Below are 27,686 nucleotides of genomic sequence, written 5' to 3'. Positions count from 1 at the left end.
AAGAGTTCAAGGCTCTTGTGGAGAATCTGACTGGGAAGAAAATAAAAGTTTTGCGCTCAGACAATGGAGGAGAGTATGTCGATAAGGACTTCATTGATTTTTGCGCTAAGGAGGGCATCAGAAGAGAGTGGACAACTCCGTACAATCCAGAGAAAAATGGAGTAGGAGAAATGAAGAACATGACTATTGTAGAAGTAGCTAGGGCCATGATGTATGATCAAGATATGCCAAGATTCCTGTGGCAGAAGCATGCAACACAACAATCTATGTTCAGAACAGGACTCCTCATCGGGCGTTAGGCAAGATTAATCCAGAGAAAGTTTTCACAGGGAAGATGCCTGAAGTCAGTTATTTCAGGATATTTGGGAGTTTAGCATATTGCCGCATACCCGAGGAAAAGATGGAAAAGCTGTATCAAACTGCGGAAAAGGGATATCTAGTGGGATATAGCGAGAACGCTAAGGCATACATAATCTATCTTCCAGGGAGCAGGAAGGTAGTGGTTCGACGAGATGTAAAATTCATGGAGCACTGGGCTTTCAGAAAATCTCGTGAGATGCCTTCCGAGGAGCAGTAAAAAAGAAGAGCCGTTGGTTAAACTTTTTCAACCAACAAAAGTAAATAATTCTTCCTCGGATCAGTAAGATTCACAGGATGAGGAGGAGCTAACAGAGGCACCTGCTGGCAGAGGAAGAACTAGCAGGGAACTTCATCAAATTCTGCGAGATGCAAAGGACTTCATCGGTGCGCCAAGAAACAATAATAGGGAGCGAAAACAACCAGATGGATATCAGGCATTAGTAGCTCAGGATGGGGAGCCTGCTAGTTTCCAGGAGGCAACTCAACATCGGTTTGGCTAGATGCTATGGTAGAGGAGTACAACTTCATAATGGTGAATGATGTCTAGGTGATAGTGCCAAGGTCTCAAGACAGATTAGTAGTAGGTTCGAAATGGATCTACAAGATCAAATACGTTGCAGACGACAGTGTTGAGAAATACAAGGCCAGGTTTGTGGCTAAGGGGTATGCTCAAAAGGAAGGAATTGACTACGAGGAGACCTTCGCCCCAATAGCCAGGTATACATCTATTAGGACCGTGATATCACTTGTAGCTCAGATGTGGTGGGAGATTCATCAGATGGATGTCAAAACGGCTTTTCTGAACGGGGTAATAGAAGAAGAGGTATACAATGAACAACTAGAGGGGTTTGAGACAAATGAGAAGAATTCTTATGTATGCAGATTGAAGAAAGCCTTATATGGGCTGAAACAGGCACTTAGAGCATGGTATGGTCGAATCGATGGCTACTTGCAGAAGATGGGATTTGTCAAGAGTAATGCGGATATGAATCTCTATTATTTGAATGAGTTGCTAATCTTAGTATTGTATGTGGATGATCTATTTCTGACAGGATTATCCAAGCTCATCGGGGACTGCAAGAAGAATCTAGCCACAGAATTCGATATGAAGGATTTGGGACTAATGCATTACTTCCTAGGGGTGGAAGTTTGGCAACAGAAGGGAGAGATCTTCCTTGGGCAAGGGAGGTATGCTACAGAAATCTTGAAAAGATTCAGGATGGAGAATTGTAGACCCATGGCTACTCCAATGATCACCAACTGGAAGAAGATTGATGCATCAAAAGACAAGGATGTTGATCCCACCCTATACAGGCAGTTCATAGGCTCCCTAATGTGTCTGGTCAATACTAGGCCAGACATTTGCTACGCTGTCAACACCCTCAGTCAGTTCATCATGGAACCAAAGAGGGCGCACTTGGCAACAACCAAACACGTTCTCAGGTATTTAAAGGGAACAATTGATTATGGACTCTTGTACACCAGGGGTAAGGATATCATATTGAGTGGATTTACTGATGCAGATTAGGTAGGAAGTTGAGTGGATCGGAAAAGTACCTCTGGGTACTGTTTCAACATTGGATCAGGAATGACTTCCTGGTGCAGTAGGAAACAGAAGTTCGTGGCTCTGAGCTCATCTGAAGCAGAATATGTGACGACGAGCATAGCTTCATGTGAGGCCATATGGCTTAGAAAATTGCTTGTGAACCTATTCAAAAGGAAAATGGAGGCGACTAGGATCATGTACGATAATCGGAGTTGCATCAAGCTCTATGAGAATCTAGTGTTTCATGATTGGTCAAAGCATAATGATATTCGGCGTCACTTTGTCAGAGACTATGTCCAACGAGGAGCTGTACAGTTGAGCTACACTCCTACAGCAGAATAGGTGGCAGACATCCTCACCAAGGCCCTTGGAAGGACAAAGTTTGATTACTTTAGGGAAAAGATGGGGATGATAAAGAACCCATTTCAGTAGCAGAAATGGGGGTGATAGCAGCACGGATGTAGATGGAGTTGCAGTGCGAACGCAGTGTTGGGAGAAAAGGACCAGCAACAGTACGGATGCAGAGGGTGCTGCCGTACAGATGCAACAGTGGCAGTTGCAGAGCCATGGGTAGCAGTACAGGATGCAACAGTGCAAAGGATGTTGGGTAGGGAGGCTTAGCATCAGCATAGGGACCGATGCCGGATGATCAGGGTGATACTCAGTGAGGAGTATTACCAGAGCACAGTCCTTGTTAAGAGGGAGTGTTGATTTGGGGTAGCATCGGATGTGCTCTAGCCACAAAAATTGGTGGAGAGGCTAAAGCACATGAGATCTCCAAGACCTAGAAATGGTTTGGGCAGAATCTAACTAGTTTGGAAGATATTAAAATAATTAATATTTTTAATGGAGTCCCTAAGTCTAAAATTAGGGAAAATAAAATATTAATGTGAATTAATATAAAACTAAGTTAGAATGGTCCAAAAGTCATGGATCAAGCCAGATCTAATCTTAGCTGTTGATTAGGGACTTAATCTTAGCCGTTGATGGACCAACGAGAAAAGTATAAGAAGAGGCTTGAGGGTCAGTTTGAGAACATACTGAGGGAGACCAGTCAGTTCGATTTCTAGAGCGGGGATAACAGAGAAATTCGAACTAGTGGTCTGGAGAGCAGTAGGAGGTAGCAAGTACGGAGCAGAGAGTCAGAATCAGCAACAGAAGACCAGCACAGAGGCAGGAGGGGCAGACGCAGGGCCTTTTAGGCAAATGCTGTGGTAGTAGGAGACTGCGTAGTCACTAGAGGGCCTGTGTGGGTGACATAGAGAGGCCCAGGGCTGATGCAGACAAGCAGGGGCTGACGCAGAGTGTCTGGGAGCTACGTAGAGGTCAGCCAGGCTGACGTTGGGACTGGGAGAAGTGCTGGAGAATTTTTCTCTTTGTTGGGTAAGCCAGTTTGGCACCCGGTTGTACTGAAGAATTGTTGAATAATAAAATCCTCCCTTGTTGCATCGATTTTCCCACATTGGGTTTTTCCGGGGATTGTTGTCCAAAATATCCTTGTTGATGTGTTGATTTTTGTGCATGTGTTTATTTCTGTATTATGGTGTGATATCTGCAGTAGCATTTATTTTAATGTTTATTGAAGGAATTTCATAAATTTATTGAAAATAAGTAGGTGAAGTAAATCAGATGTTTTTTTTTAACAGAAACGGTTATGGGTTGTTTGTATTCAACTTGGCCTGAATGCCGAAAAGCTTATTACAATGGAGATCTCTTTGCCCTGTTTCTGCTCACTGCAGTCACTAAGTATGCAGTTGGAGCTTGCAGAGTTCTTTCTTGCTAAATCTATGGAATCAATTTCAGTGATTTTCCCCCACTTGAAGGTGCAGACAAATTTATTTAGTATCCAGCAGTAGAACATGGCAGCGATCAGATTATGGGATGGGTTCCCATGTTTCTTTTCCGTCTTTCATCCTGGTTCTATGGAATCAATTTCAGTGATTTTCCCCCACTTGAAGGTGCAGACAAATTTATTTAGTATCCAGCAGTAGAACATGGCAGCGATCAGATTATGGGATGGGTTCCCATGTTTCTTTTCCGTCTTTCATCCTGGTTCCGGCAGAGAGGAGGCCTGCTTTGTTGGCTTCTATGTCCGCCTCTTTATTATGGGTTCTCAACACATGATAATATCTCAAATCCTGAAAATAGCTTTCCAAGCCTTTGATTCTGGTTATCAGTCTTGCTAGATTAAGATCCTGAGCTGGGGATTTGGTAGCCATTGCGTTTATGATGATCTGGGAATCTCCTATAACGTTGGCTTCTTTTATGTTTAATTCTTTGAGGCTCTTGAGACCTTGAAGGAGGGCTAAGGCCTCCGCTTGAATGCTGGAAGAATATCCGAGACCCTAGGCATAGGAATGGAATTTTTCTCCTATTGGAGTTAAAACAACACCTCCTGCTCCAGCTTTGCCCGGGTTACCCTTTGCTGCCCCATCAAAAAAGAGGGAATGTCTTGCTTGCGTTTTGATCCAGCCTTGAAAATCACTTTCAGACTTTCTTATCTGCCAGTCTTTAATGATAGGGGTGTTTCTGACTGCTGGCTGGAATTGAAGGCCTAGAATTGATCCCCAAATGATGTCCTGTTGACTCAGGTTGGAGTCATCTTTTATATCGGCCAAGCACTCCTTGATTTGGCATTTGATTTTATTTTCCAAGATCTTGTGGTTTTGCTTTGTATTCCTGAAGATTCTTCTGTTGTGTTCAAGCCATATTTGCCAGCTTATGATCTTAGGGAGGACTGCCCACGTTGTTTTGATGGTCTGATTTTTGGGAGCTGGGCCTGGATAACTGGTTGCCCAGTTTGAAAAGAGGTCCGCCATGGTGCCAGGGAGCTTGAAATTTGGGTCCGGATTTTGAATAAGTGAAGTCCAAACCTGTTTAGAGAAATTGCACTCAAGAAACAAGTGAGCTGCTGACTCTGCGTTCTCACTGCACAATGAGCAGATGGAGGGACCATAGAAACCTTTCTTCTGAAGAATGTCATAGGTTAATATTTTGGTGTGACAGAGCTGCCAGGCAAAGAAATCGATTTTGGGCAGTGAAGGAGTGCGCCATACACCTCGCCATGGAGCTGGATTGGGGGGAACAAATGGTCGCTCATTCAATTTGTTATATCCCAGGGAAACTGTGTAGCCTTTGACGCTTGTTCCCCATCCTTTCTGATCTCTTTTCCTCCTATGAGAGGGCGCCATTCCGTGCAAACAATCCAGTAACATGGCCCATTCATCTGACAATTGCTTCGGCACATCGATACGCTTCCAACCTGCCCAGGTATCGTTGTTCCACAATGAGATATCCCACAACGTGCGCAGACCCTCTCTGTCCATCCAGCTACGCAATGTGTTGATGGAGGCTCTGCTTTCAACCGGATCTTTGTTCATGATTCTATCATTCCAGATGCTGATCTTTTTACCATTACCTGGAATCCAGAATGAATGCGCTGTTATTAAAGGGGCAGCCTTAGCATGCAGCTTCAGGAATGCCGAGTTAGGCCTTTGAATGACATTATCCAAACATCTGGTGCGTGATCCCCTGAAATATTTTTTCCAGAGAGCGACTTGAGCCCAGCCCGGGTTGGGTGCAATGATTTTCCATATGATCTTTGCTGCCATTGCCACATTCTGTTGGCAGAGATTTTTAAACTTTAAGCCACCCTCCCACACAGGCTTGGTGATGATTTCTCAGCTGATAAGAGGAATTTTTTTTTTTTCGTTTTGTTTTCCTCCCTTCCAGAAGAACCTCCGAATATATTCTTCCATTTTTTTGATGATGTTTGCCGGAGCAAGGAGTCCAGTGAATTGGAATAAAGGGAGACTGTGGAGCACTGATTTAATTAAAATTGATTTTCCAGCGGTATTTAGCCAAGAGTAGCCCTAGGCTTGTATTTTTGACTTGAACTTTTCCAACTGTGGGAGCCAGTCTTTGCTTGTAGGCTTCTTATGGTGGACAGGTAATCCCAGGTATTTAAAAGAAGACCAAGAGGAGGAGGCTGCAAAGCCCAAGCATCCTGGAAATATCAGATAACACCCTTGGGGTAATGTTCCAGTTGTATATGTGGCATTTGCTCTTGTTTACAACACTACCTGTGGCCTTACTGAAGTCATCCAAAACCACTTTGAATTTTGATGCAGAAGAGAGTGTGGCAGGTCCCAGTAACAGTGTGTCGTTCGCAAAGAAGGCATGATTTATGTTTTTTACTCCTCTTGCAATGCACAAACCATTGATGTCTTGATCTTGCAACTTTTTGTTTAACAGGAAGCTGAGGACAGAAGCTTGGATGACAAACAGCAGAGGGGACAGAGGGCACCCTTGTCTAAGTCCTCTCGATGCTTTGAAAAAGTCAGTGGCTCTACCATTCATTAGAGGAGCGATCCATGGCTCTGAGATGCATGCCCTAATCCATTTAATGAAATTTTCTCCCAATCCAAATTTGCTCATAACATTTAAAAGAAACGTATGATTTACTCGATCAAATGCATTCGCTAAATCAAGTTTAATTGCCATACCTTGCTCTTTTCGGAGAAGACTTGAGTGAATTGCCTCTTGGACGAGAATGAAGTTGTCCACGATTTGCCTTCCTTGTATGAAGCCTCCTTGGTTCTCAGGGATTATTTTGGGAAGGATGGGCTTCAATCTGTTTGCAATTATTTTGGTGATTAATTTGTATCCAGTATTACATAGGGAGATCGGACGAAATCTGCTGAAGATGTTGGCGCCTTTCTCCTTGGGGATAAGGGCTAAGAAGGCAGAGTTTGTGCTGCCTCCTATTTTCTGAGTGTTCTGAGATTTTTGCACCATTTTGAGCAGGTCCTTTTCTATAATCGGCCAGCAAACTTGGAGAAATCTGGCCGAGAAGCCATCCGGCCCAGGGGCCTTATCCGGGTCCATATCAAAGAGGGCTTTTTCCACTTCCTCTTTAGTGATTTTGGCCTCAAGAGTTTCCTTTGTTCGCTGAGATATTACAGAGGGTATAATATCTAGCAGATCTGAGTATTGATTCGGATCCTTGTCCTCACTATACAAGCTTTGAAAGTGTAAAAAGGTTGCTTTCTTTATATACTCAAAATCCTTATGAATGTCATTATCCTCTTTGATCTCCGAGATGGTGTTAAAACATTTCCTTGCCTGGGCTTGTTTGTGAAAGTAGGCAGTGTTCCTATCCCCTGCTTTGAGCCAGAGATTGCGGGATTTTAATCTCCAATATTCTTCTTCAGCTAAGCAAGCCTTGTGGTAGCACTGCTGCAGATGAGATTCCTGATCTAGCACCTCCTTAGTAATTGTGTCCTTCTCCATGCTCTTTTGGTGGGAGTCAAGCAAGGCTTTCAAGGATTTTCTGTCTGCAGCCGATTAGACAGAGTTTTAGCCCATCTTTTAAGAGCTCCTTTTACCCTTCTGAGCTTTTCTTCCCATATATATAAAGGCGAGCCTTTGACTGACTGGTTTCAGCAATCCTTGACAATTTGCATGAAGTCTGGCTCCTTAATGCAGAGCGGGCTAAAACGAAATGGTAGAGGTCCCAAATCAAGATGAGCTAGGAGCTCTAGTTTAATGGGCTTATGGTCCGAAATGCTATTAGGAAGAATCTGCATTCTTGGTTCTAGGCCTAGCAGCAAAAAGGAACTTTGAATAAAGAATCTATCTAGCCTGGCAGCAATATGACCAGGGCCTAATTTTTTATTGGACCAAGAGTACTTACCGGAAGAGGATTTGATATCCAGCATGTCCCAGTCCTGCAAAATGTCCTCCACCAATTCCCTTGCTGGATCACGAACTATGCTGCCTCCCCTTTTTTCGGATGAATGGAGAATGAGATTGAGGTCCCCGGCTATAATAATATTCTCCATGTTTGTAAAATTTGCTTGTTGTCTTATGGAGTCCCAACAGTTCTTTTTTTCCCCAACATTGACTGGAGAGTAAACATTAAAAAGGCCAAAAATTTCCTTGGTGTCTAGGTTCTGCATTTTCAGCAGAAACTAGTGGGTATTTCTAGCCTCAAATAGGACTACAAATTTGCTCATGTTCCATAAAGTGCCGATTCCTCCCGAGGCTCCCCGGGCCGAGATTGCTCTTGCTTCACTTTTGTACCAGAGTTTCTTGCTTGTTTGTAGGAAGACTATGTCTTCCAGCTTTGTCTCCTGGACGAAAAGTATGTCTGGGGTCTCTGTTTTGATTAAGTTTTTGATAGCTTCTTCCTTAGCTTTACTCCCCATACCTCTACAGTTCCAGGAGATGATCTTCATTATTTGTGTTTCTGGTGGGCTCCCTTGGAGCCTTGGATCTGGCTTTTCAGCATCTTTGTCTTTGGAGCTAGCAGTTTTTCCAAGGTTGGTTGGCTGCCCTGAAGTTTTTCTTTGTAGGTCTCCTGCTCCCTTTTTTCTCTGTCCATTTTCCGGCCTCTTGTAGATCTTCTTACTGAGGTTTGGGACTCTCCTATTTCCCCTTCCTCTTCTGATTCTTCAGATTCCTGTTCTTCTTCCTCCTCTTCTAAAGTCTTATCTTTGGGATCTTCAGTGATGGCTCCTTTGGGGGAGGCTAAGGGGGTACCTTTTTCTGAAGGTGCTGTTTTATGGATCTCTGTCTCCTGAGTTATTTCTGTCTCCTTTTGTAACTCGATCTCCTGGGTGCCCTCTATTTGCGAGCTCAGGGGGTCAAACTTGTTTTCAGGCACAGTCTTGGTCGGGATCTGGTGAGTAGTAGTCTGATGAGGTCCTTTGCCGTTAGGGCCTCCCGGTTTCTGATTCTTAGGGTGAGATTTGGATCTCTTGACTTGGTTCCATCCGTCCTCCTTCCCTTGCGCAGGCTTATTGTTGGTCGGGCAATCTCTGGCGAAATGTCCATAAACATGACATTTCCGGCATTTGAAGGGCAGCTGTTCATAATCAAGTTTCTGTAGGTGTGTCCAACTTCTGACCTTTATTGTGATGGCCTCTGGTAATCCCACCTCCAGATCAACCTCTACGCAGATCCTGGCACAGTCATATTGATCTTTGTTATTTGCTCGATCTATGAACTTCCCCAAGGCATTTCCAATATGTCTCAGTGAGTCCCAATTCCAACAGTGCACTGGAAGGTTTGGCAGTTTGACCCATACCGGGACTGCTTTGGGTACATCCACTGTCGGATCAAAGTCCGGGGTCCAGTTGTTCAGATACAAACCCTGAGGACCCATGAAGTACGGGCCATTCTGGAAGATCAGGTCCTTGTCTTCCTTTGATGTGAATTCGAAAAGGAAGAATCCTCTCCCCAGGAAGTATGAGGTGACATTTTCTTTGATTAGCGGCGCCCAGTTTCTGTTGACCCAACTCTCGGTGGATTTTGGAGATGGCCATAGTCCTGTGAACTGGCCGATGAGAGCCCGTTCAGCTAACGACAGAGCATCTTGGATCGGGGTTTCGGGAGGAAGAGAGATCACCGAAATATCATCTAGTTTTTTAACAAACTTCGCTGCTTCTGTTGTTTTCTTCTTTGGGAGACCAGCCAGGAGCTGGGAGAAGGCCTCAGCGGGCGATCTCGACGGGGAGGCGGGGGAACCGCCTGAGGAGAGCCCAACCCCTCCATAGATTCAAACCCCAGGAGGAGGGTCAGAATCCGACAGATCGGTCCATGCAGCTGCCCAACCACTGCATGCAGAGGACCGCAAGGTTCGGAAAGGCCGAGAGCGGGCAGGATCTCAGATCGCAGGGCGCACTGCGTGCGGGCCTCAGGGTTCAGCTGCAGAACGCGCGCGCAGAGCCGAGCTAAGTAAAAACTAGATTTATGAAGTAAATCAGATGTTGCAGTGATAGAATTTCACAATAAATATTCCTTTCTTTCATCATCGTTGTCATTGTACTCCTCTCTTTGTACTTGTCTTGTTGGAATGGTTCGCAAGGGTTCATGAGTTTATGAGGAAACACTAGGAGAAGCTATGGAAAGGAAAGATGATGTCTTGGTTTGGAGTTTGCTCTTGTGCTTAGGATTTACTCTTCCGGGGGAGATGTTGGAGACTATGTCACCTGGTTCGAATTTGAATTCGAGTTCGACGACCTTGAAGTTCGATAAAAATTCGACAACGAATTTTTTGGAATAAAATTTGACATTAAATTTGACGTATTAAGAAATTTAAAAATTTGTATAAATTAAAAAAATATATGTAACCAAACACATGATAGAAATCTTAAATTATGTTGAATAACTTACTAACATGATCAAACAGATATTCCAAAATCAAAATCACATCATCTTTAAAAGTTAAAAACGTGTTCATAAAACATAACATAAAAAACTTAAACATGTTACATTTTTGATAAGTTTAAAAAGTTTTAAAAGGTTAGTAAGCCTGTAAGGTTGTAGTTGTTATTGGGTAACAGACTGAGGGAGCTTGATGGCGTTCGCAGTTCACTATGAGGTGCAAGCCACTGTAAGCCTGTAGCTTTTATAACTTTCATGCAGGCCTGCACAAGTTATAATTCAAGAATCAAAACTGAGTCATGACTCATGGATGGTGGAATCTAGAATGGGGAAAGGAAAAAATTACACTCATGTGCTATATCCTCAGGTGTAATGAAAACCATGGGTCCGCAACAAAACCACATGGATTGCAGAAAAGGGAAATTAAAAAAAATGACGCGCCCAATATTACTGCCTTTGCCGAATTTCAATCCCACTGTCAAATTTCATCATTGCCGACTTCATTGTCACCAAATTTATTCGCTATCAAATTGAGTCTGAATTTGAAATGAAATTTGTTTTTGAGTTTGGTGAATTTGTGCTGAATTAATTCGGCTCTTCTTAAAATTTGTGAATTTCGAATTTTGACCTTCAAACTCATACACACATATTGTTTTGTTCAGTCTTATATTCACTCTGGAGTTGAGATGTGACCCAAAGAAGAGTGTGCACTAGTCTTCGCTCGTTTGTTATTCACTTGTGCTTGATCTCTCTCTCTCTCTCTCTCTCTCTCTTGGAGTTGCTAGGGTTTCTTGGTCTTCCTGGAGTATGTGGGAACATCTTGGAAATCTAGGGTGAGGATTTATCACTTGGAGGTTTGAGATTAGGGTTTTGTGATAAAAACCTAGGGTATAATTGCTGGAGAAGAAGAGAGGTGGATGTCTTGCCTTCGTGGACTTGTTGGAGTGATTCTTGCATGTTGGATCACCTTGGTTGAGCGAGGATTTTCATTGTTTTTCCTAGCTAGGGTTTTGGAGAGCTAATGGTTTGTGCTAGCCTTGAGAGAAAGCTATGGTATGTACATGAGCTTCATCTTGTGCATATTAATGAAGGTTTTGATTTAAGTTTATAGCTGTCCAAAGAGAGATATTAATAGAGGTATTGGGACAGAGATTTACAAAGCTTACATGAAAGCCACGTATTTTGAGGAGTCACTCAAGTCCAATGCTTCCAGCATCCCAGAAACAATCATTGTGAAAACGGTTAGGTAGTAGTGACTGGGATTGGGTACTAAAGGTTTGAATAAACACCAATTCAATCACCTTCTTAATCTGAAATATGAATCTAATTTCTTTACAGAACCAAAGTGTTTTGCAGTGGTTTTCAGCAGAGTTGTAAAAAGCTGCAGAACTTATTGAGAAGATAATGCCTTCTAAGTTTTAACATAATCATCATTAACAAAAAATATGAGAAAGAAGAGCTGCTATAGAGATAGTTATTTGTTTCATAGACCCTTCATGGACCTTATTGCATATTGAAAATCGTTACACTTGAGTTTCCTAAAGCTAAACTACATTTTGCTTCATGTCTAGGGGCCAATAATGGAATGTCACTCAGCTCTTTTTTAGATTGTCCGAGCTTTTTCAGAACTGGCAAGCATAAGGGCTGTGCATAATACTATATAATATAGCCTGTTATGCTTACAAGCAACTACAAATTTTTATGGTGAATATATCTATCATCTATCTATATATATGCTTACAAGTGCCATCCCCAAACTGCTGTCCCTTGAAAAAATTGGGGTGTGCTCTAGCCAACCTGTGGATGTGTTTCTGTGTCCCTGCCATTTCCCTGTCCTGAAAACCTGTCCACCATAGATTGAATCAAATTTTCTTTCATTATGGTCAGCTTGTCTGGCCAAATTGCTAGACACGGATTGCTTGATTAGGCATATTGAGAAACTCAGAAAATCTATTTCCAATTTGTGGTTATTAAATGGCAGTGTCCAATTGCATTAGAATGGAAAGTAATCATCTTTAACACAGATATGTTAAATATCACTGAATGGTGCATCTGACAGTTTGACTGTTTCATAACATTTACATCTTGCACACAGGCTTGGCAGGAGCAATCTAGGGGCAAAAAGGCAAAAGGTAAATTGTCTAATAATATTATGAGTGATAAAAGGCAAAAGCAAAATCGCAGAAGACTTCAAAATACAGTGACAATTGATTCGATTTATGAGAAGAAATTTCTGCCCTTGGATGCTGTTTTGGAGGCTGTTATTGTGGATATTTTTGTTCTTCCAGGTATTACCTTCTGATAGTGTTCTTTAGAGCTCAAACCAAGTTCAACTTTTCTGTTAAAATGGTTTCTTAATCCTTAGAATGACCTTCTAGTTAAAGGATTGATATTTTGATGTTAAATAATTATGATTTGTAAGAAAATTCCTTTTTTCTACTATTGTGGTCCATTTTTAATAGGAATGTTTATCCTCATCTTAAGCTGTTTAATTTGTATATGCAATTCATTTGATAAAAGCTATTGTATTGTGTGTTTCCCATTTGTATTTGACTGAGAATGAACTGTTACAGAGAGAAAGCTAACTACACATAGAATTGAAATCTGGATGCATCTACCTTTGAATGTATAATTAAATGGATAACTAAGAAAATTTTCGAGGCACTTTTATATTGATGTCCATTGCAGACACTTGTTTGCTCTCTGCTTAGCTGGACTAATTGTACTGTGTTGCCTTGGATCTTCAGGCACAAGTTGCTATATGCTATCTTTAGGAGACCCATGGAGCTCAAACACCATTGATCTCTACCTCCATCGCAAGTAATTCTCCAAAACCAATTTTACATTTACTGTACAGACACCTCTTTTGTGCAGATAGTCGAATGGGAATGTGTGTATATTTTTCTAGTTACTTTTGAATTGTTGCTGTCATTGAAAAATTACATCATTTCTCGGAAAAAGGATTCCTGGCTTATTGTACCTGCTTCTTATAGGCCACTGTAAGTTGTCAAATTTTTACAGACTGCAAAACAATTGCAAGAAAATAATTAGCACTTCTTTCCATTTCCAACAAAAGTAAATTAAGAAAAAATTAGTCTCACTGAAAGAAAATATCATGGTATGAATGATGTTTCAGGAAATCTAGCGATCTCTATTCTTCTACTTCAGTACTCCTGATTTCCCAAAGACCTGTGAACTTCAGGATAAAATCTTTACTCTTCTCCTCTATTTAATCTTGGAAGTTCATTATACCATGTATGTAAGCATTGCTCTTATATCTCTAGATTCTTTCTTTTTAGCATGCTAGATTTCCTAACCAGTGAAAAGGAAAATATATTCAACTTCTAAGTATGCTGATTCTTTACTGTATGAACTACATGTTTGATTGTCATATTCTCTCTGTTTCAGTTCTTTAGCAAGGGAGGTAAATCTATTGTAGAAATTGAATTTTTATTAATGCCTCTCATTACCTCCCAAAGTCTCACGTTGGGTGGCAAAGTCCTAGCCATAGGTGAAACTCTAAGCACTTCACTCATTTTATGCTGGCTATCTTCGGGCACAAGTGGGGAATCCCTAAAGAAAACTAAGTCTAGCAAATGATAATGAATTGGGAAGCTTGCTTGGATTTAGGGGCCAAGTCTGATTTCTGATAATTTCAGCCATAAATTCCAGATTTTCAAAATAGAAAATAAATGATGGATTTTATATTTTTGAAAGGTGGTTGAAACTTGAAAGGAAAGATGAGTGCCTAAATCCAAATTGGGTATGCGGAGTCAAGGGGACAACAAGAGGGCTGTTTTCATTAGTTTAGTAGGGCATAGGTCTAGAAATTGTATGCTACAATTTTGTCAATTGGGTTTAGCTTGGGGGTTAGGAGAGATGTTGTTATCCTCTCCACTCGAGTTCAATTCCCACATGTGACTTGTTGATCTTATAATCAGTATTTGTTGTAATGGCTTTTAGCCTTATTATTTGAGCAGTCCCTGGAGGACCGAAACATGTATATTTCTTATATGGAATATAAATATATTTTTCATAAAAAAAATTTGTATGCTACAACAGTAAGACTGCTATTGCTGTTAATGTTGGAAAATGCAATGTTGCAGCTATTAATTTCAATTTTCCTTAACCTTGGTACTTGCTTGTGAACTTTGTTATTCTTCTTGTGTTTCTTTATTAGATCTTCATCAAACAAATATCAAGAGCAAAATAAAGACAATGGACACAAAAGTTAGGCTCCAAGCCAGGGCAAAACCCCTCCAAGGGGAAAACCCAAAAACTCTTCTCTTCTTATAGAATCTGCTTCAAATGAGACAACAAAGACCCAAACCCTAGACCAAGTCCTCCTCCAAGTACCAAGTCAGCCCTCCCAATATCACAGCTCAATCCTGCACCAACTAACTTCTAGTTGCAGCATCGCCCACAACTTCAACCCTGCAACTTCGTCTTGCAACTTTGACCTGCAACTTCGACCCTATAACTTCTACGAAAACCCTAATTCTGCTTCTACTAGAGATCCTTCTTAGAGCAAGATAGCTCCTCCAAGTTCAACGAGGCTAAGACAAATTATTCCTTCTTCCAACAACTCGGTACTACAACTCGTTCTTGTAAAACTCAGACGTGCAGTTTCATCCTTCTTTGTAGTTGCAAAAACTCCAGAACTTCGCATGCGTGAGAGAGATAGAGCCCAAAAACAAGATTCTTTCCTTTTTTCCTCCTAGACCTTCACTCTTCTTTCTTCTGTTTTCCAACTATAGATTGAACTTCTTTTTTTGAGATCGAACTTGTGAGTGAGTGAGTGCCAAATGAGATCGAATCTGCTCCTTTATATAGCCTTTCCAAGGGGTCGAATTCCCTCCTTTAGGCCGACATGAAGTTGCCAGGGCTGACTTGTACTTTGGAGGTTTCCAGGATCTTTTAGACTCGAAATATATTCTTTTACAAGATATATTTTGCCCGGAAGGGTCTTATAAACACGATGTTGACTCTCTTGGCTCATGACAATATTTCCGATGACCTAATAAACACTAGAAGCATGAAGAACATGCTTTTACCTATAATACCATCAATAAAGAGCATGAAAGCCATGCCTTAAAATAATAACTTTTTCTTTTCTTCTTTTGTTTGTTACATAAGATACATATTGAAATGGTTATAACAACAATTATGAAGACCGAAACTAGTTACATTTCCAACACTCCCTCTTAACTAGGGAGGTATTCATAATTGTACAACCAGTGCAACATATTTCTCAAACTGAAAAGTTCTCATAAGAAGAGTCAGATCGAGAAGCCAACTATGACTAGCACTGATTTTGAGGCCTAACTAGACAAGTTCAACTTTATTTGAGAACATTATGCTGGGAGGCTTTACGTGTGATACTGCACTTCCTCTACAAGGTACATACCCTAATTGGATTTTCACAAGGTATGTCCTTTTAGAACTATTCTTATCTTGGATTTCCATTCCTGAATCCTCAAAGGATATTGCTAATCAAGGTTGTCATTGATGTCAATATGGCATTATTAGGATGGAAAATATTCTTGAGATGCCTGGTTTTAGATGATGATGTCATAAAACTTGTTTGATAAGGATGCCATCAATGAAGATGTCAAACCACTAATGAAGAAGTCTTAAGAAGTTCTTGAACTAAATGTAATGTTGCATGTACCTTGATGATCTAAACCTTAATCCTTGATGACATATGGAGGACTACCTTAGAACTTTCCTAATGATGTTGCACTATGACATATCACTGCACCATTATATGATGACACGAGATGATACACTCATTATTGGATACACTCATGATGACATAAATGCAACACTCCTACATGATGACACACTCATACATTGATAACAATGAAGAAGCCAAAGAATGAAGAAGCCACGCTGTCCCAAACATTCCTCATGTTGTCCTAAACTTTTTATGCATAAAATTTAAGGACAATTACAAAGAAAAATATTTTTTGCCACCTTAGAGGCATATTTTCTCAATGGGACCTAGACCATCTTAAAGAGGATTTTTTCCTCTTTCCAATGAGTACTCACTTGCCTCCTAATTCCTTACCGTTGAAGAGAAATCAATTTTTGAAATCAGCATATGTCAAAAATTGTCAAACTGTACAAGCCGACTTGAGTAGGCTCATAACCCTTGGCAAAGAGACATGTCCCTTCAGAATATGGAAAAACCACTGTAAATATAAACCTAAATTCATCCATTCAAGCTTATATTTTCAGTGGAGACAAGACAAGAGGTAGAGAAGCAATTGCAGCCTAGAAAAGCAAGGAAGACAAGTTTGTGGAATTGTTCTTCGATTAAATAGTCTCCCATAGGTTCGAGCTAGGAGTGTCGAAGTTGCCGTGGTTGAAACTGCCGTAGTTGTCGTGGTCGCAGGCTCGCAGCTGTCGTCGTTGAAGCTGCCATAGTTGCCGTGGTTGAAGCTACCGTGGTCGAAGTTGCAGTGGTCGAAGTTGTCGCAGCTGCCGTAGTTTCTATGGTGGAAGCTACCGTGGTTGAAGTTGCCATAGTTGTCGTGGTCGAAGCTACCGTAGTTGCCGTGGTCGAAGCTGCCGTAGTTGTTGTGGTCGAAGCTGCCGTAGTTGCCGTGGTTGAAGTTGTCGTGGTCGAAGTTGTCGTGGTTGAAGTGTTGATTTATTCGGATTGGACAAATAGAGCTTGTTGAAGTCTTCTCTTGAGAACAGAATAGGGCAGGCTTGGAGAAATTTGTGAAGCAGCATGTTGAAGATTTGTGGAGATCATTGAAGACCATGATGCATTCAAGCCATCATGAGGTGACATTGAAGAAGTTTTGTTTAGGTGTGATGAAGAGTAGTGGTGACACCTCCTAAGAGATCAAGGTTGTCATTGATGATGTAACGTGGAGATTAAAGTGAAGACTAAGTGAAGGTTGACAGGGCTTGTTGAAGAGGACATTGGGAGCTGTGAAGTATAACCAAATATATCTTGACGAAGCTAAGTGTTGGAGTCTAAGAGGTTGGAGCCTCAAAAAGACAAGGTGGGTGCCTTGGAAGACAGGGTTGGAGCCCTAGAGGATTGGAGTCCTCAAGAAACTAGGTCGGAACTTGAACCAGATATAGGGTTGGAGCCCTTGAGGTTGGTGCCTCAAAATTGACAAGGTTGGAGCCTTGGAAGTCCAAGTTGGCGCTTGGCAAATACAGGTTGGAGTCTGGGAGATTGAAGATCAGTGTTTTCATCTAGGGTTGGAGCCCTACATATATTGTACTTGATTTATTGTAAAGAAGAAATTAATAAAAGCATTTATTCTTATTGTTCATTTTGTGTTCTAAATATAAGTGATTTAATTGGTAAAAGTAACAATTGAAAAGAAATATTGATTCACCCCCCCTCAATATTTCCAACAATTGGTACTCTTCGACAACTCTTATCTTGGATACTTGTTCTATCCTCAAGGAGTGTCGATACGTTTTCTTTATTGGATTCTTTATCCTCAAGGAAACCATAGATGCTTATCTAATCCTCCACCATTTTGTCTCCATGACCTTCATTTAGACTTACGACAGTTAGTCCTGGTTAAGTGTATGACACATGAAGAAGAGGATGTACATGTGATGTCCAACATCTCTCCCTCTCAACCAGAGAGGATATCCCTGCTCTCCTTTTGATTAGAGAATAGTCCTTGCTCCCTTTTAAGGAGACTCCTTTGCTTCCCTTTCAAAACCAAAGGAGATTCTAGACTTCCTTTCAATTTTGGAAGTCAACACCACAAGCCTTATAGCTTGTCTTTATAAGAGTATCAACTACTTGTTCTTCATAATTACATGGCTCTGTCTTTTCTGCACATCTCTTGTATCAAGCTTGCTTTCTTCCGAGGTATCATGGAGCCATCTTCACACTTCAATCTTGTGATAGGATTCAGGTCATCTTTCTTGCTTATCTCTTTTATCTTGTCATCATAGACGAAGGCATTATATTGGGCCTTTCCAAACTTCAAGCTAATCATAACTTCTGCATGAAAGTGATCTCCCGTATTAACCATTAGGTTATCTTCTGGCATTGCTACTTTTCAATTCCAAGATGAATATATCTTGACTTTATGATTTCTAGGTATCCTGTGTCGAGCTTGCCTCAACATTCTTCATATATTCCTGCAACATCCTTCTAGGTAGCAAAATAATATGTTAACCAGATAACCAAAAATATAATATTAGACTTACCTCATCATTGTTGAAGAATGTAACTAGTATCGATCTTCATAATTGTATTTTAGTCATGATGTATTGTATTTGCCAAAATAAAGAAAAGGAAAATTATTATAGAAGATAATTTATTTTTATGAGCATGGGTTTCATGCTCTATGTATTTTGTTTCTATGTCAAGCCTCTATTGAAGGCTTCTAGGGTTGAGTCATAAGTCATTATACTTGTCATTATGTCCTAGACCCTTATTGGGGTTCTTGTAGCAAAGGAACACAACTATTTTTGGTCATCTACACCTCCACCATCATGTCGACCTCATTATGGAAGCTACAACCACTATAAATAGAAGTGTTACTTTCCTTGTTTGTAAATCCAATCAACAAAATTCAATATGCAGCTGTCAAGTGAAGAAAAGAAGGTGCGAAAGCTAAAGAAGTAAGAGACAAGAACCACAAGGAAGTAGGAGACTTTTATCTAGCAATAAGAAGGCTGAAATTCTCTATTTTATTGGCACACTTGTGAAGAAGACTGAGATAAATTGCAGGGTCGAAAATCATAATTGCAGAGAGGGTCGAGACCTTTGCTGACCTATATTAAAGAGCTGATTCATGTTGAATTATGAAGAATTTGACTGAAGTTTGACTTGTCTACATGGGACGCTGACTTGATGGTTGGAAGGAAGTCTATGTCTTGGTCAAAGGGTCTAGGTTGTCTCATTTGATTTGATTCTAAAGAAGAAAAGAAGTTGTTTTTTGGGTTTTCCCCTAGAAGAGGGGTTTTCCCTGGCTGAGTGCCTACATCTTGTGTTCTTTGTTGCGTTTATGATCTTGATTGTTTGGCATTTGTCTTGATGATACAAATATATTGATTGCTAAGAAAGATTAATAAGAAACATCACAAGAAAGTGTCAAAGGAAAAGAAATCAAATTAATTTAACCCTAACTTTGCTGCCCTAAGGATTTCTCAACATGGTATCAGAGCTATGGTTAGTAATATAAGGTAGCCAAAAGACTACAATTGCTTGGAAGAAAGAAGGCTTCAAAAGGGATTGTTTAGGCCGAGCTATCTAAGGAGAGGATCCAAACAAGAATGAAAAATATTTATGAGTTGAGGGCTGTAGATTTAAAACAATCAAGAAGCATATTTTGAAGGATCTAAAAGGATAAATAATGAGCCCAGGCAAGGTCGAGTATCTAGTGATCGAAGTCCTGTACATAAAATTTAAGGTTTGAATTTGTTCTCCAAAATCCGAAATTCATAAAGCACTGTAAGGACTAGAGGTAGTCCTTCTTGCAAGCGAAGAGTATAGTTGCAAAGGAAACCATATAAGGGTATTCTCGAAGGACAAATTAGAATTTACAATTATCCAATGAGGCTGAGATCATCTTCAGAAAACTCCAAGTATCTTCTAAGTCATTACCAAAGTTTGTAGCAGCAAGAGATCTGTATAAGGCCGAGACCTAACAGTGAGTTATATATCAATCTTTGACAAGACCTATAGCAACATCTTCATCTCACGAGTTGTGTCACCTTGAAGGAAAATCTAGTCCGCATCCATTGGAAGAGAACTAGATCTATTTAAGAAACAACTTTTCGTGCTTATTGAATGCCCTAGTTGAAAGGGATGAGTCTGTAATAGAAGGCTACAGGAAGAAGATCTTTGTGCATAATCCATCTTTGAGCAAGCTTATTATATCTGTCTCAAAAAGAGAATAAATCCACGAGCAGTGATAGAAGAAAGCAACTTGTTGAAGGAGCCTTGAAGATCATATTAAAATCAAGATTAGAACAAGTACTTTAAAGATGAAATTAGAACAAAAAGAGGCATCTTGAAGAATACTTTGCAGCAAACATCTTGTAATCCTGGAGAACTAAGGTAAGTATTCCTTGAGGTACGCATAATCATTTTTACTTATATAAGGTCTAACTCAATTTGACTTAGGGTTTGAAGATCTCCTTATTGGTTCTAGGGTTTATAGCTTGCATATTGTTGAAAGGTGTTTGTTTCTAAATTCTAATAATCCCTTGTTAGTAATTGGAAACCCTAGTTAAAAAGAGAAACCCTAACCCTATTCTATTTTGTTTCCTCATAAAAACTCTAGCTTTTGGTCTCTAGGGTTTGTAGGTAGTCTAGGGAGAATTGGTCAACCCTAGTGAGAATAGATTTGAATTTAAGATTCAAACCCTAGATTTAATGTTTTGAGACTTAGGGTTTGGATCTGAAAACCCTATGAATTCTCTTTCTCTAGTTATATTCCATGAGATTTCTAGATTGTCAAATTCATGTTCTTGTACTTATATATTTGTGGAGGTACTTGTTAGTAAATATTGCAGGTACATAAAGAACTGTTGATGCCATACCTCATGAGAGGGAGCCCTTCAAAAGGAAACCCTACTAGGTTTGTAAAAATATCAACTCAAGGTATGTTTAAGACCACATGATTTGTAGCTAGTCTTCATATTAAAAGTTACGATCATTTTCGAAATTTGCTTTGCATTACTAACTCTCTCATGTCTAGGGTTTTGAATCATAAAGATTCTTATTTGTTAGGGTTATTTAGATTAAATCAACCCTTTTCATACTCTTTATCTTTTGTTCACTTTGGTAAAATCCTAACCTTTAGTGTTCGCTGTAAAACCCTAACCTTTTGATGTTTATGGTTTGTTAATGATATGATGAAACCCTTGCCTTTTAGGGTTTGTTGTTGATGTCTAGGATATATGATGAAACCCTAGATTTTTTAGGGTTTCATAAATTAGGGTTTACAACAAAACCCTTGTAATAAGTTGATCCTAGGAATAAAAACCCTAGGTATATATGCTTTCATATGATTGAAACCCTAGCTTGGTCAAAGTTGTTGAATATTTAATATTAAAATGTTGATGTTTGGGTTTATGACAAAAACCCTAGAAGAGATTGATATCAGATTTTAGGGTATGATAATGAAACCCTAGATATAAAATGCTCTCGCTATGATTAAAATCATGACTTGATATAATTGCTATCTAAGGTTTAGTATTGATGATGGAATCTAGGCTTTATGACTAAACCCTAGCATAGGTTGTTGTAAGAAATCTAGGGCATGAAATGTGTAACCCTTTGTACACCTAACTAGGTTTAGGTTTTGGGATATCTAAAGTTTGATAACCCTATCCGCTCCAATTGTGATAACATGCTAACCCTATATTGATAAAATTAATTTCATGCTCTTGTACATATATATTTGTGCTTGGTTGTACTTGTTATTAAAGATTTGCAGATACATAGTCTTCAAGATGTTGAAGATGCCTACCTACTTTATATTTGATGATGACTTGATAATGATGATGAGTAGGATGGAAAGAGGGAGCTGTAAGAATCCAGATGACATTGAAGTTTATATTAATGATTGATAGATGACCTTGTTACCATATGAAGATAAGGAATGATGTTCTTGAAAGAATGAATTTTTGGAAGGTCGAAGTTCTCCGATGATAGGATGATGCTAACGAAAGAGCCTGTGTGGCTAGTAGAATAAAAGTTGTTGATGGATTTGTCCTCTAGTAGAGAAGAAGTTTGAATAAAGAAAGCATATATCTCCCCTGTTAAGAGGGAGGGCATATTGTGATAGCTATAGTAAAGACCTTGAAGAAAGAATAAGATCGGAGAGGCTAAAGCACTATAGATGGTTATTCTTGATTGATGAAGTTGTGAAAAAGAATTGGATGTTTTGGAAAGTGTTGAGGCTGAGTTTGGTGCTGCTGGAGAAGTTGAAGAAGGAAGCTTTCGTCAAGATGTGTTTGGATATTGTGGTGACCTAAGCAACATTAAAATAGTTGAAGACCCTAGAGTTTTGTGCTAGCATACAAGAACATATACATTAGAAGTTTGATACTGGTTGGGGTTGTGAAGCTACTGGATGTTCTAATAGTTGAACAGGTAGTTGATGTGTGGATCTCTCCCTGAGAAGTTTTGAATAATTAAGAAGAATACTTGGATTGATGGATATCTCTATTTTGGTTGAGAGGGAGAGACGGGTACGATAAAACTGCCTGTATGATGGACATCTTGGCCTGGTTAGTATTGAGATCTTTGTTGTTGTTTGGCCTTGATGATGTCTGGATCTCGGTGTGGGAGGGTATCTTGGTCATGTGGAGCTTCGTTTTTGTGTTTGACCTTGTTGAGATTCCTGCATCTCTAAGGGATTGTGTCAGGACATAAAAGCCTGGATGGTATCTATATTGATACCAGGGCTGTAGCCTAATGGTACCTATATTGGCATGTTGCCTAGAGGATACCTTAGTCCTTGATAGTGTCTTAGATCCTTGTACTAGTGTCTTGGAAATGACACTTGGATCCTTAAAAAGGTGTCATTGAAACTTGAATCTTTGATGTGTTGGATACCTTGGCAGTTAGGGTATTCCTAGCATTGCGTATGTTGTTGAACTCTTCTTGGAACATTTCAAATTGAGGTCAACCTTTTACTGGTTGAACAATTATGAATACCTCCCTAGTTAAGAGAGAGTGTTGAAGAATGTAACTAGTATCGGTCTTCATAATTGTATTTGAGTCATGATGTAATGTATTTGTCAAAAGAAAGAAAATAAAAATTATTATAAAAGAAAATTTATTTTTATGAGCATGGGTTTCATGCTCTATGTATTTTGTTTCTAGGTCAAGCCTCCATTGAAGGCTTCTAGGGTTGAGTCATAAATCATTATACTTGTCATTATGTCCTAGACCCTTATTGGGTTTCTTGTATTAAAGGAACAAAATTATTTTTGGTCATCTACACCTCCACCATCATGTCAACCTACCCTCTCCTCATGTCAACCTCATTATGGAAGCTACAACCACTATAAATAGAAGTGTTGCTTGACCTTTTTGTAAATCCAATCAACAAAATTCGATTTGCCACTGTGAAGTGAAGAAAAAAGGTGTGAAAGCTAAAGAAGAAAGAGACAAGACCAACGAGGAAGTAGGAGACTTTTATCTAGCAATAAGAAGGCCAAAATTCTCTATTTTACTGCCACACGTGTGAAGAAGACTGAGATAAATTGCAGGGTTGAAAATCAGAATTGTAGAGAGGGCCGAGACCTTTGTTGACATATATCAAAGAGTTGACTTATGTTGAATTATGAAGAATTTGACTTGTCTACGTGGAAGGTTGACTTGATGGTTGGAAGGAATTCTATGCCTTGGTGAAAGGTTCTAGGTTTTCTCATTTGATTTGATTCTAAAGAAGAGAAGAAGATTTTTTTTGGGTTCTCCATTAGAAGAGGGGTTTTGCCCTGGATGAGTGCCTACATCTTGTGTTCTTTGTTGTGTTTATGATCTTCATTGTTTGGCATTTGTCTTGATGATAAAAATATAATGATTGCAAAGAAAGATTAATAAGAAACATCGCAAGAAAGTGTGAGAAAAAGAGAAATCAAATTAATTTAACCCTAACTTTGTTGCCTTAAGGATTTCTCAACAATATGATGACCTTCTCGTCCAATCAACATCCTCATGGTCCATCTCCATATGTTCCTTCATACACTAGAGTGCCCAAGGATTGACCTTGATTACCAAGTTAGAACTTTTCTTCCGGAGATTATACTGGATGTTAATCATTATTCTACATAATCTAGAGAAAGTCTTAATTCTTTATTTATCCTTGAGTAAGTCAAATTCTTCCCTTTTAAACATCACATAATCATACAAAGCATGTTTTAGGATTCTGTACAAATAAATCTTAACCAACCGTTACTTTCAATATGCATTCCTATGCTTCTTATTTCATCATCTAGTTATATGTCTCATCATGAGCTTGTAACCTGACCCATTACATTCCTTCATCCCTTTTAAAAGTATTGTTCCCATACTATATGGAATGTATACCAACCTTGTCATAATGCTTCTTCCAATAACCTTCCAAAAGGACAGTTCCCATAGGATCATGATGATCCTCCTTAGCAAGATGACTACCTCTAACATAATGTTAGATAATGCCTGGATGAACAATATGCAAAATGGTCTATCTATCCAACTATAAAGACTAGATGATTTTTACAAAGCAACTTAAGCAAGTAGACTCAAAGTATGCTGCTATCACATGCTTCTCTCTATTATGTTATAAAATCAAGACTCTTTTGGAGGAACACTTCCTAGAATCAGATGAATAGCATGATCATGATCACGAATAGCTGGGAGGCCTTTGGGATTCTCAAATACCTTGGAATGATTGTCCAAAACGTTTTGGAGATCTGGAGAAATATATGATTTTGATGTGGGATCCTCTAGTGAACATAATTGTGCAATTACGCACCGTTGTTCTTTATTTAGAAGCTTTGTCATGCTGTTAGAGTTAATTATCTTTCCCAGTTTCTCTTCGATACCCCTCAATTCAACTTCCTTTCCTTCCCAAAAAAATTTCAAGACAAGTTCTTGAAAATTAAAGCTATCGTACCCAAAGATTGTAGCCATTGGACTCCTAGTAAAACATCAGCACCACCCATTGGAATGGAAAGCATTGGGCTATTCAATACATATTCTCCCATGGATAGCTTGATATTATGGCACTTTCCAAGAGCAATTTATGGTTCCTCCACTTGCAACCATCACTTGACAATCTTGTGCTGGACATAGGAAGCAATTCAATTCCTTGGCTATCTTATAATGAATAAAATTATGGGTACTGCCTGAATCAATCAACACTATTACCTTTTTCTTCTTGATATGCCCTTCTATCTTGATAGTTTGAGGAGTGGTAATTTCTTCCAATGCATTACAAGATATGGTCAGATTCATTTCTTGATGCTCAATGTGATCTTTCACTTCTTAAACATTTTTCTTATTGATATGTCCTTCTATATTGATAGTTTGAGGAGTGGTAATTCCAACCAATGCATTACAAGATATGGTCGGATTCATTTCTTCTTTCTCGATGTGATCTTTCACTTCTTGTACCTTTTTCTTCTTGATATGTCCTTCTATCTTGAGAGTTTGAGGAGTGGTAATTCTTTCCAATGCTTTACAAGATATGGTCGGATTCATTTCTTCTTTCTCTGGGATGGGTTCTGGTGTATATCCTCTTCTTTTGATGTTTCTTGATCCTTTTCTTCCTCCTTTCATATTCTATGTAAAATAATTTCTTCTCAGCACACTTATGACCTTTAGTGTATTTTCTATCACAATTGTAACAAAGCCCTTTTTTTCTTTTTTTCTTCCAATTGTTGTGGTGTAAACCTTGTAGGTTGTGTAAGGATAGGAGAAAAAACACTTCCATAATTATAGTCGTGAGTGGTGGGATTCCTTGTTGCCATAATTTCGCTTTCAATTTTTCTTGCCAACCTGAATGCCTTCTCCAATGAATCAGGTTCCCAAAGACGAACCTCGTGTTGAAGTTATCCTTTAAAGTCCCTATGAAGACAACAACCATTTTCTTCTCTGGAATATCATTTACCCTTATATTCAATCTTTGGAAGTCCTCAATGTGCTCTGCCATTGAACCCTTTTGTTTGAGATTTATCAATTGGCTAAAGAAGGTGTTTCTTTTTGTATCCTCATAATGTGTTATCATTTCCTCCGTGAAAATTGACCACGTGACAAGTGGTTTACGAGAACAAAGCTCTTTAAACCATAAAAATTGATTCGGTTCTAAATAATTAGATGCAATACGTACCTTTTGTAACAACGATACACCATGTAGATCAAAATATTTCTCCATCTGTAGTATCGAATTTACTGGATCCTTGCCATCAAACTTCCTCATATTGTCTTTCCTTGATATTAGGAGCTCGATCTTTAAGCGACCGTAACTCTGTAATTTCAAATACTCCAGTTCTGAAATCGCGACCTGCAGTAGCCCTTTGCGTCCTCTTTCCAATGCCACCAGTCTGATCGAAATTGGATTCTCCAAGAAAGAGTTATGCACAATCTCCCAAGATGACCTGATTATATACCTTTTTAGAATAGCGACCTTGTATGAAGTGCCACGTCTCACTGTTTTGACCTTCAGATCTGAAAAATACACACAAAAAACTACAGTCCATCCTCTTTCTGTAACTTCTTACGAAATTTCAATCTGATGCTCAGAGAGAAAGTTATGATGATTTTTCCAAGGTCACCTGTTTAAGATGTAATTTGGGAGTCTGCAAAAACCCTAACTTCCTCAGATCATATATCCGAAAATATAGTGAGACAAGATCTGAAATTCGGACCCGAGGTTCAGACCGATCTCTTCTCAAATGGGTTTTTTTCTTAGCTTCTGAAACTTTGTAGCGAAAACGTTTTGTGAAACTTCCACGATGACCTGTTTTAGATGAAATTCCGGAGCTTGCAAAAACTATAACTTTCTCAGATCATATCGCAGAAAATATAGCGAGACAAACTCTGAAATTTGGACCCGAGGTTCGGCGAGATTTCTTCTCAAGTGGGTTTTCTTTTTAGCTTCTGAAATGTCGCCAAAAAAAAGTTATAGGGAAAATACCACGATGACCTGTTTGGAGCAGTGAAAACCCTAGAATCCAAAGCTCTGATACCAAATGTCATGAAACCAGCTCACAAAAAGATAGATCAACGCTTTAGAATTCAGCCTCTTCGAGGGGGAAGCCTCCTTTACATTACACAAATGAACAATTCTTGGATGATACAAATGACAAGACCTCCTTTATATATATAGGAGTCTAAGGGGTCGTAATATAATCAGAGTCGACATAACAATAATAATGTAAGGGCACAATAATAACAATAGTGGGCTTCTATGGGGCACAATAATAACAATATGGTGACTACATGAGCACAACAATATAATAAAGGAGGTTGTACTAATAACAATAAGGGATTACACTAGTAGTATAGCGACCTAACACATTGCATTTAAAGCATTGGACCTTGGACATATCTTTCTTCTTGGACTTCCCAAGCTTCCCCTTTTTTCAACTTTTTGACTCTACCTATAAAGGCTTGAAACCATTCCTTTGATCCAATGTCATCCTTTGCCTTGATCCTAGTTTCTTCCAAGATGCATTGAGCCCACAACTCATCAAAGGAGTTGTGTCTTTCTTAGAGTAGATGCTTGTTGCAAAGCTGCTCCATTCTGGTGGCAATGCATTCAGTACCAATGTTGCGATAATCGCAATTGGGATTAAATCGATGAGGGTTCGAAATTGGAAAAAATCGTAAAAATTGGGAAAAAAACACTAAAAATAAGGAAAAAATAGGCAAATACATTTTTTTTTTCAAAAATCTTAATATCTAAAGGATCCACAACATAAATAAATGCATTAACACAAAAATATGAAAAGAGAACTAATATATAAGATGTGTAATATGTCTAGTGCTACATCACACATAACAGTGAATCATTTCCTAAATACTGAGTCCTGAGTCCTCACTCAGCCTCAAAATATGAATAAAAAATATAATAATGTATCTCATATCATGAATGATAATATCATATACAAT

At 39.3% G+C, this 27,686-nt stretch overlaps 2 protein-coding genes across 2 annotated transcripts in view; both read left to right on the top strand.

The window, feature by feature from the left end:
• The window catches only part of LOC149247036 (uncharacterized), a 182,821-nt gene extending 179,059 nt beyond the window's left edge, over positions 1-3,762 (top strand). Inside the window, exon 9 of the mRNA XM_089443169.1 lies at positions 3,553-3,762. Within this exon, the coding sequence (XP_089299295.1) occupies positions 3,553-3,762 (210 nt within the window). The remainder of the gene's footprint in view (positions 1-3,552) is intronic.
• A 7,479-nt stretch (positions 3,763-11,241) lies between these two features.
• The window catches only part of LOC149247035 (uncharacterized), a 238,722-nt gene continuing 222,277 nt past the window's right edge, over positions 11,242-27,686 (top strand). The window contains exons 1-3 of the mRNA XM_089443164.1: positions 11,242-11,316; positions 12,171-12,363; positions 12,823-12,895. Of these exons, the coding sequence (XP_089299290.1) occupies positions 11,242-11,316; positions 12,171-12,363; positions 12,823-12,895 (341 nt within the window). The remainder of the gene's footprint in view (positions 11,317-12,170; positions 12,364-12,822; positions 12,896-27,686) is intronic.

Source organism: Pinus tabuliformis, chromosome 7 (assembly GCF_031772625.1).
Source record: "Pinus tabuliformis cultivar Carrire ecotype Pingquan chromosome 7, CPIR1, whole genome shotgun sequence".
In the NCBI taxonomy this organism is placed as follows: Eukaryota; Viridiplantae; Streptophyta; class Pinopsida; order Pinales; family Pinaceae; genus Pinus; species Pinus tabuliformis.
The sequence above is the reverse complement of the archived record's forward strand: the minus strand, read 5'-3'. Positions and strand labels throughout refer to the sequence as shown.